This window comes from Dromaius novaehollandiae, chromosome 9 (assembly GCF_036370855.1).
Source record: "Dromaius novaehollandiae isolate bDroNov1 chromosome 9, bDroNov1.hap1, whole genome shotgun sequence".
Taxonomy (NCBI): Eukaryota; Metazoa; Chordata; class Aves; order Casuariiformes; family Dromaiidae; genus Dromaius; species Dromaius novaehollandiae.
Genome location: NC_088106.1, coordinates 29,017,914 through 29,031,787, shown reverse-complemented (window position 1 = coordinate 29,031,787; position 13,874 = coordinate 29,017,914). Strand labels below are relative to the sequence as shown.

Here is a 13,874-nt window from a genome sequence, read left to right as displayed (position 1 = left end):
GGGTGATCTGCCTTTTTGAGATGCATGCCTCCCTCCATTGCCTACAGAGAGAACCTAAATACTTCACTTCTAGGTAACTAACTTGAATTAGAGAAAATCCCATTTCTATTGTTCGTATTTTTGTAAGAACACTGACAAATTGTGGAAAGAATTCAGAAAAGAGCTACAGCAATGCCTTTGAAGACATCTTTCTTCCAGACTCAAGAGTCTCTGACAATCCTGGAAAAGGCTAAGAGGTGATTTCATTACCATATGTCAGTACTTGTGGGTGAGGAAATCTCCCTTCCTGAAGGGTTCCCTAACTTTGCAGGAAGAAAGCCTGATGCTTCTTTGCTGGAACCTGATGTTGAACAAACTCAAGTTGGAAATAATGACCCCCCACCCTTTTTTTATTAATAGTGAATGTAATTGAGTACTTGGAAAAAAGCATATTAAAAGATGTGCTCTAGTTCGGGGAGTTCTCAATTTGACTAGGTCAAATCCTGTGACCGGGATTACGAAGGCAGTGAGGATTTGTAGCCATAATGGTCCATTGTGGTCTCTAAAGCATGAAATGACTTGGTGCTAAAACCTCTTAAAATTTAATTCAGGATGTCTGGCCAGTGTAAGTGGTGTAAGTCCATCTACTCCTAAAGCTTTAGAGGCACAGTCACTAAGATTTTTGACTATAGCTGAAATCTATGTATGTGTATCACATCCCTACTGGCCAAGGGGATTGAAAATTGAGCACGACTGGCAGTTCTCATCTAAGTTCTGTGTACAAAAACAGCACCTCAGGTGTCCTTTTGGATTTGCTGTGCATGCTGTTATTGCATGCAAAATATGTTATTGGCTGTATATGTAAGAAATATAGGATATAGGAGTTGCTCAAAGTGAGTTTCTTGAGTTTTTCTTCTAGGTTTGCTGAGCACTGAAAGAAAAGTTACAGCTTTTTAGAGTCCTGTTCAAACTATTTTGGAAGGTAAATCGTGCGAATAATAGCAAATTATAAATCGGATCCTGTGTTGTGGGGTTCAGAATGGTTTATGTTAGTGGTTCATTCTAGCATGTCTGCTGAGTTCAACAGTGGATTTGGTGCAGGAACTTCCTACCACAGCTAGTGCTGATGGAGTTCCACCGTAAGTGGAGCATCCGCTGATGTTTTTAATACTGGATTTTCTAAGATGTTTTGGTGATTATATTTAAAACTACAGAATTACCAGTTGTAATTACACCTTGTCCATTCTGATGTTCCTACCGTTCTTGGTTACAAGGTCAGCAGACTCTTCATATATCAGATGGAGTATGTCAGGGTCTCATTTATGGCCTAGCAAAAATATAACTCTAACTGGCAGGATACTAGGAGAAAAAGTTTTGAAGAATAGAGGGGAACCACTGTCTGCATCTGTTAACTTCAAGCATGCATTTGGTGATTTTAGTTGTCAATTTTGTTTAAATTTAGTTCTCGCAGCTAGAGAACTTCATGTGCCACGGTGAGTTAAACTGGCTTCTTTGTATGCCTTGGAGAAAAGACAAATCTGAAACTAGTGTCTTTGTAGCTGCCTGTTTGCCATGGTGGCTGCTACAGCATCTGCTCAAAACTCCAAATCTCAAATGACTGTCAAGCATCAGCCGTGAGGGAGGAGCAGGTGGCACGTGAGTGCAATGAAGGTGGAAGACTGAATCTTTTCACAGGTCTTCCTTTCATATGTTCATTGGAAAATGCTGCCGAAAAGTATCAAGAAAAAAGCAAGCTGGATGTTAGGTGACCCAGCCACTGGAACGGCCAGTGTGGCCATTGGAGCAGCGCCTGCTCGGCTGTGTGGCCGGGGACCCTTTGGCTTCCACGGAGCTTGGCTCAACGTCAGCTCCTTCAGGAGCTGCGGAGCAGCTCTGTAACCACCGAGGAGTTGCGTCATCTGTTCTGATCTCCGTCCTCGAATTCTGCATTTGCACATGTGCTTTTTGACCCTAAAGTTTACTATATTCTGACTTGAGCCAGATAGTGAGAAAAATCATGATACGTTTCAGGGTCCGTTACTGTTCTGTGATGGTTTTTTGAATTAAAGCTCTTATAAGCGTAGGAGAAGGATGCTTCCCCCCACCCCCACCCCCCCGTTATTGGATGAAGTACTGAAGATTGGTTGAAAGATGTTTTACAAGAAAACATTACTTGTTTATTTGCCTGCTTTTGTCTTGTACAATGAATATAGATTGTTCCCAAGTCAACTCTGTTCAGTAAACTGTGAAACAAAAATCTAGCATTTCTAAATAATAAGAGGTTGCAAACAGTTCTACACTGTTTTTTGGCACCTCTAGCTCCTCCAAGTGATAGGAGCTGCTTCCCAATTACATAGACAAGATGATACTTCTGAAATATCTTTGACTATTCAATGGCAAAACTATTTTTTTTCTCCTCTGCTGCTTTTGCAGAAATATCAAACTGAAGAGCTTATCCTACCATCTCCTCTACTAGAAACAAGCATGGTTGCATAGTGGTTGAATAGGCTTGCGTACCCCTATGCAATATGCTGGTGTAGAAAGGGCGAGTTCATGCCCTGCTGTATGCTGTGGTGGTTTCTAACGTCTGATGAATATTAATATTGGTGCTAGCACTGGTGATAGGAATGCGAGAAGATTTTTGCCTGGTTTGAAGCTTTCGGAGGCAGTAGAGGCCTGTGCTGAAGCTTTCTAGATCAGGCTGACAGTCCCCGTGCCAACAGATTGTCATTCCTCAGTTATTTAACTCCAGCATAATCTTGACATGAATAGGATTTCTTGTGTGTTTTATAGAATAACCTTTTATATCATTAGTATCTGCAATAATTTTTTCCCTTGAAAAGTGATTCATGTCTTGTAGCAGATAGGGAGGGACACAAGGCGTTATTCTGCAATCACACAAGAAGCCCTATTCATGCACGGTTTATGCTGTGAAACCAATCCTGTATCCTCAGGGTTGGAGCTGGTTTCGTGGCAGCAGCCCTAACTAGAAACGCTGTAGACAGGCTATCTGAACTGGGGGCTGTTCTAGAGTCGCAACTGGAACGAAATGGCAGGCTGGAAAGGACAAAACATGAATGTTTCCTCTTAACGCGCTCAGTCTTTCCATTGTTACTATTCATAGATAGTAGGTTTTAGTCACCAGCAGAAAATCGCAACAAAAGCCCATTCAGGCTAAGCTTGAGAACAGATTCCCAGCTCTGATAAGAGAAAGACTCTTCTCTTAGGCTTTGTCTTGACTAGGTTTACATGCTGGATCATGTTTGCTGGCTCCTTCTAAAATTATGCTCGGGCAAGCTGCAAGGTGAGCACATGCTACCCTGGTCAAGTAAAGCCAGCGGAGAAGCAAGAAAATCAGTTTCTACCCTGCATATGTGTGCATTTGTGCTGCCTACACAGTTTAAATGTTTTTGTCCTACGTAGCTAGAGTCAAGTACTAGCATCGTGAATGACTTCAGCACATTTTTGCAGATAGTGAAAATAAGGCACTGAGAAGGCACTAGTTAATCTGGCTGAAAACAGGGTATCTGTTTTCAGTATTGATTTTTTGATTACTTTCTTCCTTGATACAGCTGTAAAGGTGCCGAAGATGTCTGAGCAGAGGCAGGAGGTAGTAATCCTGTGTTAGCTTTGAGAAGTTTGTGTCTGGATTGTGTTCCCTCCTGGATGTAATAGTCCCAAAGAAATACAGACAAATTGGAAGGAGATTAGAGAATGCAGAAAACGCAGCTGGAAGGCCTGGCTTATACTAAAGCAAAAGGGCTGAATGTTTGTGACGTGGCTGAGCAACTGCTTAGGGCGTAAGCACCGAAGTTTAGGGAAGTGTAAATGGAGATGGCAAGAAGAGCTGCTTAAGTTGTCATTGGGGCATAGCTGGAGATGCAAAGCTGAACTGAAAAAGATAATTCAGGATGAGAATCTGGGAAATGTCTTCATCAAAGAGCTCTTTGTGGAATAATCTTAAGGACTTGAAGCTCCGTTGTTTGAAGGTGACTTAAGTGGTTGGAGAAAGTGACTTGGTGCCAGTGGAACAGGTACATGCATAAGGAGAATTCATTTCACCCTTGGAGCAGTACAGGAAAAGGAGACAGTGAGTCTAACACCTTATTTCTCTAAGTAAGGAATAGCTTCATCAAGAGGCAATTTCTAGTAAGTGACTTCCCAAATTAGGTATAACCTAGGCTGCTCTTTGGTGCTAAAATGATTGTGCAGTAAGAGAGAGAGGAGAGAGGACTTGAGCGATTGTGAAACAGGAGTTTTTCCTTGCTGTTTGTGACAGACAGAGGAAGGAGCTCTGAGAAAGAAAATCCCGTGATTTTTGGAAGCAATATTAATTCTTGCTTCAGACCTGCTGTTCTGATGACCTCCACTTTCTCCAAGTATTTTATAGCTTCTCTTTCAGGAAATGCCAGACAGTTTGTTTGTGGTTGGTGGAGACTCAGAACAGGGTAAGTGGCAGATCCGTTCCCCTGGAAGTGCTGGAGAGAAGACCCTCTCTGTGAGACCGGGGATGATTAGACTTTTTGGAGACAGAGAAGCATGGGTTTTCCTGTCTGAACAGAGCCCGCAAGTCTTAGAAGATGAAGACCTCGGGGAGCCAACAGTACTTTTTAAACTCTGGCTCTGATTCAGCAGAGCATTAAGCACACCTGATAGTGAGCCTGAGAGGCAGTGACTGGAGGGAGTGGAGTCTTATTACCTAAGTTTATGCCTGACGGTATGAGCACCCCAGGGTTTAAAAACGGTTCTGCCTACGCCCTTTCTGCCCTGGCACCCTGACTCACCGCTGCGGCTGGGACGCACCCCATACCTCTGAACGTCCCTCTGGAAGGCCCTCCCTTGCCTGTGGGGCTTTGGGGCAGTGCCAGCGGGCTCAGAGGGGTGCGGGACGGGTAGGCACAGAAACGCGCTGTGAAGCTGCCCCTGCTACAACGCCGAGCTTGGCCCGTGGTGTTTGATAGGCAGGTGGCAGCCTGTTACAGATACCAGCATGGGAGCTGGGGTGGTTGTTAGCTCTATTTCAGATGCAGTCGTTGCAGGGGCTTATATAATCCAAAGAACAAACCGGGAAGGTTTCTGTAGCGTGCTGTTCTGCCCAGCTGCAATGAGTGGAGATGACACATTGCAAATTCCCTCCGATAATCTTAAAATCAGTGCTTCTCAACTGCTGACAAAGGTTTTAAGATATGTGAAATGTGAAAGTTTGGCAGCTTGTGCCATCCACAGTCCTTAATCACAGCAGCACCAACCTCTAAGGTACTTCCCTTTGTATGATACATTCATGCAGACTTATGAGCTAAAGTGCCTGTTGGGCAATGCTTTCATCAGATGCAGGTCTGGCCTTTTGCAGAGTGCTAGATATCTACCTCTGACTTAGCTGTGATTTAAGCATGTTTTATGAGATGGATTTGTGTTTGTACAGGAATAGAGGGTGCTCAGAGTTTTCAGTGGGATGACTTCATTTGATTATTGAAGCATTTGTGAAAGATGGAGTGATGTCTAAAATTAAAGACCCTTAAATCCAGGATTTTCTATCTTTAATAATGAAATTCAGCAACCTCTGTTCGCATCTGGTGCAATTTTGACCATGGAGATAAGAAATGCAAGTGGAAACTGCTGGGGCTAAGTGTCAAATACTTTCCATTTTCAGTTTTCACAGGCTTAACCTTTATGAAAATATTACTTTCTGCTCTTGGTATCTACACCAACAGACTTTATTAAATAAGTCTGCTGCAATTTATTGGTTGTAGGAGAATGAAAAACAGTTATTTCTCTTTAGAATATTTTGCTTCGGTCTCAGAGACCTTTGTGAAAGGCTAATAGAAGCCAATGTGGCCTTTGCTAAAGGCCATGTGCTCTGAGAGGCGTTCATCTGCTTTGCTCTGGGCTGTTTACATTTTTTTTTATTTTACTTTTATTATCCAGAGATCTAGGAAATCCTGAAAGTACTTTTCTCTCTTTTCCTTATCTTTAGAGAGTCTTGGAAAATGAAAGCCAGAAATTCACAATGTGATCAAAATGTTTTGCTCCATTAGAATTAAATATGACATTTCATTCAGTTGGGTGGGGGGAAGTCTGAAAAAAATTAATACGAGTGGTTGAAATAGAGCCATTAAAATGGCAACACACAGGCAGCCCATGTATAAATATAGGCTAGCTCTTCAGCTGTGTTCTTATATGGTAGATCTGAGGAAAAGAGAAATGTCAGCATACTCTTACTCTCTACAAGCCTGCGTGTTGGTTATAAAGGTCTGGTGCCGTATGTTTGGTATTAAACAGGACTGTATATTGCATGGACGTTATAATGACTCTCACCTTTGTTCGTTGCAGGGACCTACCTTACCGGCGTGAGAGGGGGATCACACAAGCATACTGTGGATTTCTTGTCTGTACATGCTACTTGATTGTGGTCTGTTTTTTACCGATCCACCCAAAAAGAGAGAAGAAGAATCAAGCGAAAATCGTCGTCGCTTCTGCCTGAGAGCTGGCTGAATTTTATGACGCCTGCTGGGGAAACTACCTGGGCTGTTAGTAAGGGAGCAGCTGGTGCTGCATCTCTGGTCGGCAAAGCTCTCTGCATGGAGTACAGTGATCAAGTTGCCTTAACTCAAACCGTATGCGAGTTGTACTAATTGCTGTAACCGTATTGCTGATACCACTCCAGACTTCAATAGAGATTTCCAAGACAGTAGTTTCTCATGTAGTGTGAATATTTTCAATTGACATTTGAATGTTTCTGTTAAATCTGGCGTGGCTGTGAAAAGCGGAGGGTGAATTTTTTCCTGCTAAGTTCATGGTGAATTTTGAAGCCTTACTACCAAGTGGGATCCATGCTATGGCAGCAACCTACAGGCTTATGGTCACCACTGTGAACTGCTACAGCAGTGTGGTGATAGACCGTCACTTTCAGCGCACAGTGCATTACTGTACGGGGACTTGCCAGGTGTTTAAGCAAGGAGTCACGTGTATAGTTGCTCATCACAGTGTTTGTGCGGAGCTCAATGTCCAAGATGCCAACCTAGACCCTAAACTTCCTGTTCCTGAAAATGGGTTTGCCTTGTCTGGGAATGAGGACTATCACCAAATCCTCCCAAGTAATCCGAGGCTGAAAAAGGGCTCTTCAATGCAAGCCACTGGCAGTTTAAAAGACATTACTGGGGAGGCAATAAACCTTGCCAGTGGGAAAATAAAGGAATTCTCCTTTGACAAGCTCAAAAACTCTTCCAGTCACGTTGCCTACAGAAAGGGGAGGAAAGTTCGATCAGAATCATTCAGCAGACGATCTTTTGATTTTGATTTGATTTATGGGCACTTCAACAATGATGAGAATTGCCCTCCGTGTGGCTTTTTGCAGAGTCCCTCACCTGGGGAGAAATGGCAGGAGAGCAATGACTCTCCAGAAGTCGGCATGAATTCCATGGCTCCCTTCACCCCTCAGTCCTTCTTTGAAGAAAACTTCATTACCCAAATTTTGGAAAAACACAAGCTGGATGGTTCTTCTGGTGGAGATATTAAGGTGTGCTTAGACATCCTGCTCAAGTGCTCAGAGGATCTGAAAAAGTGCACAGACATCATAAAGCATTGCATCAAAAGGAAGTCTGCAGACAATGTTAGTGGGGGGAACAATAGTGATCCCCTGGCTAATTCAGAAATGATATATATGAATCTGATGACAAGATTTTCTTCATACCTAAAAAAGCTACCATTTGAGCTCAAGTCACCTGGGCTCAAGGAAGCCAGTGACTTGGCAGACTTAGTTAACTGTTTTCATGGAATGCAGCAGACTCCCTTTCCCACAGTATTTGGAGATGAGCAACCACCTAGGTATGAAGATATTATCCAGCTGCCATCTTCAGGAGCAGCTCCTCTCGGACTACCAGGTGATCAGTGCGAGGTGACAAGCACCACTCAGTCCATCCAAACAAGTACTGTGAGCTTTACCTCAAGCTCCCTGCACAGTACCACGCAGGAGAGCAGCGTGAGAGCTGTGAACGATGCTTGCGCTCTACCTCAGTTACCCCCCACAAGCCCTTCTGACTGCACATCTTCCACAGAGGCTCTGTACATTGAAGAAGAATCAGATGGGGAAAGAGCATCAGAGAAGGTAAAGAAGGCAGAGGAGAAAGGCGACTGGGAGAGTGTACAGCGCAGCTACCGGCCAGCTGGCTGTTCGGATCTAACTGCAAATGTTAAAGCAGAACGTGCTGGAGCGGGAGCTGGCGACCTAGCCCGTGCTTCTGAGAAAACTACTTTTTTAAAGCCAGTTTTGGATTCTGCTCTGGGTGGTTCCCAAGCTGATGTCTCTAAAGGAGAACAGATGTGCAGTAAGACGGACAAAGATGAGATAGACAAACTGCTGCTGGACTTGGAGTGCTTCTCACAGAAAATGGAGAGTACTTTGAGGGAACCCTCTCTCAAGGAGAGTGAACCTGCCCGTTTGCAGGTGTTCGGCTGGCAGGGTAGGCAGGTACTACCTCTGGCTCTTGAACCCAAAAGTAAACCCGTTGATCCCACTAGCCCTTTGTCAAAAATCATGGAAACCAATGGTCATAAAATGGAAGAAGATGACAAAGCCCTTTTACTGCGTATCCTGGAAAGCATTGAGGACTTTGCCCAGGAACTGGTGGAATTCCAAACAGGCAAAGGAAGCTTGTCCAAGGAGAAGGAAGTGATGCGGATTCTGCAGGAAACTTTAACGACTCCTTCGCAGTCCCTGCTCGCAGGGCAAAAAGGCTGCGCTGGGGCTGCCTCCAGAGACTCTGTTCCCGCTTCAATTCAGCAGGCCCCAGAAGTCATTAAGGTAGGAGATCCAAGCTTTTGGCTGCACATTGAGTAAAGCAAACATGGGAAAATGTGGAGGGGGGGAAAAGAAGAAGATATTAAGTGAGTCCTTGTGCTTTGGCTGCTGCAGTGTGTAATTACATGCCAAATCTGGCAAAAACATAGAATTTATTTGAAAAACAAACAAAAAAGGAAGCAAAAAAGCCCAAGCAAACAAAATGCCCCCTGAAGTGCAGTTTTGCTTTTGAGTTTGTCCCATTCCTGCTGGGGATTCAGTCAGCTGAGTTGGCTTGTAGTTCGAGTGGGTCCTATGTAAGAGAAGGAGAGAGGCGATTTTTCAGCTAACTATTTTATTCCTGGGAGCAGGTGTTGGACTGGCTCTCAGCAGTTCAACGAGGCCTGAATGCTCCACCTCTTCCTTGCCCATCTCAGAGCAGATTCCAGCAGCCTTTGTTGTCCTGCTTAGCACTAGTTTCTGAAAGAGAGAGAGCTTCCATGGCACTAAGGTCAGAATCCAGGAAGATTTAATTTTCTCTTGCACCTGGCCTGTAGAGCCGTTGTGGGGTCTGCATAGGGACAGGGAAGGAGGCAGCTAGCTTCACCGCATACATCTTTCAAATCAGGAGTGGATCTTCCCAGAAAAAGGGGCTTGATGGGAACCTGCTTTAGAGGGAAGCCAAGGCTGTCTGTCCAGCCCTCGGGGCTTTTCATTTGATAACAAGTGCCAAATTTTTAGGTACCAACTCAGTACCAAGTTTCCACATGCACAGTAAGTATGCAGAGGGCTTCACTTTCCAAAGTTGAGTTTCCGCTTAGGCACTTGGAGGTGTCCAGATTATCAGTGAACTTTCACTGCTCCTTCCAGATGGAGCACAATGTGCGTGTCTTCCAGACTATGGGCTTTCCTGAAAATACAGGTATTTGATGAGATTTTGAAAGGAAGAGGAGGGTTTCTGGCCCTAAATGGCAGCGCTGAGATCTTTTTGGACTGGTATGGACTACTGTCTCCATGTATTTCTGATGTTTCTCTGGGCACATTTGCTTATGCAAAATGGTGAGCCCCTCTCTTACAAGCTGCAACACAGCCCTTGCTTTGCTGTAGACACCTAGAACCAAAGTTCATGAAAGAGGATAACCCTCTTGGGGACACAGAGGAAACCCAGGAGGCCTTCAGGGGTCCTGGGCCATGCACTGCGCAGTGGAGGAGGTACAGCCAGTATCCTTCAGAGGGAGTTAGCCCTTAGCAGAGTCAATGCAAAACATCTGAACTGCTGGTTCTACAGGCCAGGACTTACGCACGCTGGGGTTGGGCTCCTCTTATAATATAGATGCGGCCACACACTTGAGAAGGCCCTTTCTAGCCCTAGAGTTTAGGGAATAACTGCATCTTCCAGGATACTTTTGCATCTGGCTGGAGCCCCACGTGGATTCTGATTTAGTATTGCATATGTGTGCCTGAATAATATGTAAAGTATTTGTTATGTTTTCTTAGGACTTTTAAAACTGTTATCAAGTACTTGCACACAAAAAAATATTCAGAGATCTAATACTGATAAAAACACAGTGTAGCTCTCATTTATGGTGGTTGTGGCAGTTTTAATACCCCTCAAATCCCAAGCAATGAAGAAGGAAAGGGAAGGCCACTTCAGAGCAGACTGCTGGCTGAGGTTAGCCTATCTGTGTTGAAACCTGCACTAACTTATATCAGCAAGAGACTTTCCCTTTATCACAAAACCAATTATGATTCTCCACGGAGAACAATAGAATTACTTGCCTCTTCACTTTCAAAACCAAAATATTTAGAAACTAGGAAATGAATACTCAAAAAGCCCATCAATTTTATGGAGCGCATAATGAGCGCATCACGCTTTGAGGCAGGCCAGGAAGCACTGCGTACTTTCAGGCTGTCCAACATTTCCCATTCTGAGATCCAGTTTTCCGTTGCTTATCTCTAAACCTCCAACTATTTGGTTTAAAATTTCCTGTTCCATGTGCCTGTCTTAAGCTGATTTTTTTTTTTAATATGATGTTTTTAAAAGAAAAGTTTCAATGAAAACAACTTAGCTGTCTGTGAAAACAAGGTTAGAAAAAAATTTTTTTCTGTAATAATAAACAAGTAGAGGGAGCAAGATTTGTAGTGCAAGGTGGAGTTTTTGTTTTGTTTGTTGTTTTTAAGACTTAACTGATATTCCTGGAAAAAGCGAACATGTTCTAAAGGTTGAGGTCTTTCTGTCAGTCTCTGTGACCACAAACGTGAAGTTCCCTAAGGTGATGAAGAAGGGTTGGAAACCACTGAATAATCTCTGGACTTTCGCTCTACTCTTGCAATTTTTTGATCTGAGAAGGTGCCTTTTATGCCATCCTCAGAGTGTAATGCAGAGGGGGAAGGCAGGACCCTCCAGGTCCTCTGTCTTTCGTGACCATGCCAGCCCTTGGTGCTCAGGGTGGAAGGGAAGATGTTAGCTGCAGGTGGAACAAGACCCTGCTCCTCAGTGTTGGGGTGCCTTGGGATGGGAGGGCAGTAAGGAGCAAAGCCTGGTTGGACTGGCAGATGGCAGGGAAATGGGGGGAAACAGCAAGAAAGGTAGAGATTGGGCCAAAAAACCCAGAGTAGGCACTAGCTATGCTTTCTTTATTGTCTGGGTATGCAAGTTGGGATTCTCTGATCTGGTTTGCAAAGTTGCTGAGTGTCGGAGTTCTTTGGAAGTTTCAAAGGTGCATGCTTTGAGTAAAGTGCTGCCTTAATGCAAAGTCCTCTGGAAAGTTGGTGGTGCGTGTTTTTGTCCTTAATCTTTCCCTGCCCTTGGTTTGCTACCTGCAGAGGATGGCTAATTTGACAAAGTATTTCAAATTTACTTACTTAATGCTTGCAATTTTGTATTTACTCTGTATTCCAGTGAGAGTACGCTAGAAAAGTCTGTAAGAAACCTATTGATTCTGGTTTCAGAATCAAGTTTGAACAGTGCAGGGCTCTGTTCCATGTCCTGCTCATACATTTTATTTTAAGAGCTCTTGGATGAAGTTTGTGAATAATTTGGGGAGCAGAAAGCAGGGTTTGATGCAAAAAGAGGCCTCTTTTATGTGCTTCCTCTGTTGGGTGTCTTTTCTCAGAAGGTTACTCATGGTGCAGTGAACTGGAAGAAGCAGTCCTGCTTCCTGTTTCTCTCTTCCCCGTGCCTCCGCTTCCTATTGCGGGGTTTTGGATCTTCTCTGGGGCTTGTATATGAGGTATAAATTTTAGTTGTTAGTTTTCTGCCAGATTAGTAAGTGGAATTGTTCACATTGGGTCCAAGGGGTGGTAAGAGCTGTCTCTGGACAGGGACTGTGGATGTGAGAGCAGAGGGCGAGGGAATGGGATGTTCCCTTATAGTGACAGTGGGCTGATAGATGGTCCCAGACCATCATGTCTAACTACATCTTATCTAGTGGTGGAGCCCTGATTCAGGCATCCCGAGGCTGGTCCCTGCCGCCTGGTGATTCCTCTGGGCTGGCTCTAGGTAGCACCCACCCAAGCCTGGCTGGCCAGTATGGCTGGTACAGAGAGGAGGGTGGGCACCGCGGAGATTTTGGAAATGTTCTTAACTTACGTGGTCTAAGTCATTGTCCAGAGGGGCATACCTTGCTTTGATGTGTCAAAATGTCTGTGTTGCGTGCTTACAGTGTTTGGCCTCAAGATAGCTCCGGGTGGAAATACCGTTTCATAATCGTATAAAGCTGACGTGGCAGCCGCATGATTCTGCTGCTTCAGAATTCAGAGTGCTCCGTTGTGCACCTTTAACGTTACGCTTCTGAAGGAATTTGTATGAGGCAATTAACTATAAAAAGTGTCTTCTGTAGCATCACGGTGGCTTAAACTGTGACCTGAAATAATTGCATTTTGAGAAAATGCATTCAAAATATAATAGAAAACTTCTCTGGAAAGTCAAGTTTTCATATACATGTACTTAAAATTGTTTCGATCAGATGTTGATAATATCTGCCAATTAAGCTGCACACGTATCTATGTTCTTTTCAGGCATCAATTATTCATGCTTTCTAAACTCTGATGGTTTTAAAAAAAGACAGTTTTGTTTAGTAGCAGTTATTAAAATAAATGAAAATAATAAATGAATCTTTAAAAGTATCTTGGGATAGAAGGTGACAGGAAAGAATGAAATTAGATTAATTAAAGAATTGAAAGAACTAATACTGAACACTTAGGGAGATGTTCACGGCCCATGGGCTCCCTCTCTAACTGGGGAGAGGCACAGACTCTGCTTGCATGAAGTTGATTTATTTTAAAGTAAACATCTAAAGGTAGAACAAGGTCTACTGATACATGTTGAGTTTTTCAGCCTCATTGACTCTAAAAACAACAAAAAGTCATGCTGTTGCTGGAGAAGTTTAATATGTTTTGGAAGCAGTTGGAGCTGGTGCCCTTTGCAGCTGTACAGAGTGCATTGAATTGTTGCAGCCAGACTTTGGGCTACAGCTAAGTCCTGTGGTGATAAATCATCCAAATCTTAGCTGGACTAAGCCTCCTGCATTAGGTGCAGGTGAGGTTCTTTCTATGTTTTGATGGCCAAAGAAGGCAATCTGATACCTCTTTAGATTTGACATCTCTCACCTTCATGCTTTAAACTGGGTCACTTGTAGCAAAGAGTAATTTCTAAATATGACTGCGATTGGTTCAGTTGATCCGTAGGCTGTTGATACAAGATCTTTATGGTGCAGATTTTGTCCAGTTGACTCTGAAATTGCTGATACAAAGTTCTTTCGCTGCCAATTAGTACTGAATATTTCTGTCTTTATCCGTCCCCTCCTTGTGTGCTTTGAGGATGACAAGTAACATGCTTGGAACCTGCTATACTGCAAAAACTTGGAATTCAGATGTAGCAAGCCCAGGCTCCAAATCACTTATGTTTTTGCAGGTTATCAGTGTAAAAAAGAAGCTTACAGAATCTTTTGTGACCAGTTAATTGTCTGTGATTCTGTGAATTTGTGAATGAAAAATACATTTCTGTTAAGAAGTAGCTGGTGGTCGCCAGCTGAGTGTTCCTCTTTCCCCCATGCGTTTGTCAAAGACCAGCACAGCAGGTCTTGATGCAGCCGTAGGTATGAGAGGTTCTTTGGAC

The 13,874-nt window shown here is 43.7% G+C and overlaps 1 protein-coding gene across 8 annotated transcripts in view; it reads left to right on the top strand.

The window, feature by feature from the left end:
• Nucleotides 1–13,874, top strand: part of PPP2R3A (protein phosphatase 2 regulatory subunit B''alpha) — a 54,568-nt gene that overhangs the window by 6,022 nt on the left and 34,672 nt on the right. For 7 of the 8 annotated variants that reach the window (XR_010390536.1, XR_010390535.1, XM_064517045.1 and 4 more), the window contains one exon: nucleotides 6,310–8,779. Coding sequence is in view for 6 of the 8 variants with exons in the window: in XM_064517045.1 (XP_064373115.1) it covers nucleotides 6,773–8,779 (2,007 nt within the window). In the remaining 2 variants the exon portion in view is untranslated. Of the gene's footprint in view, nucleotides 1–127; nucleotides 237–6,309; nucleotides 8,780–13,874 lie in introns of those variants that run through there. The other variant, XM_026100551.2, reaches the window with a different exon arrangement.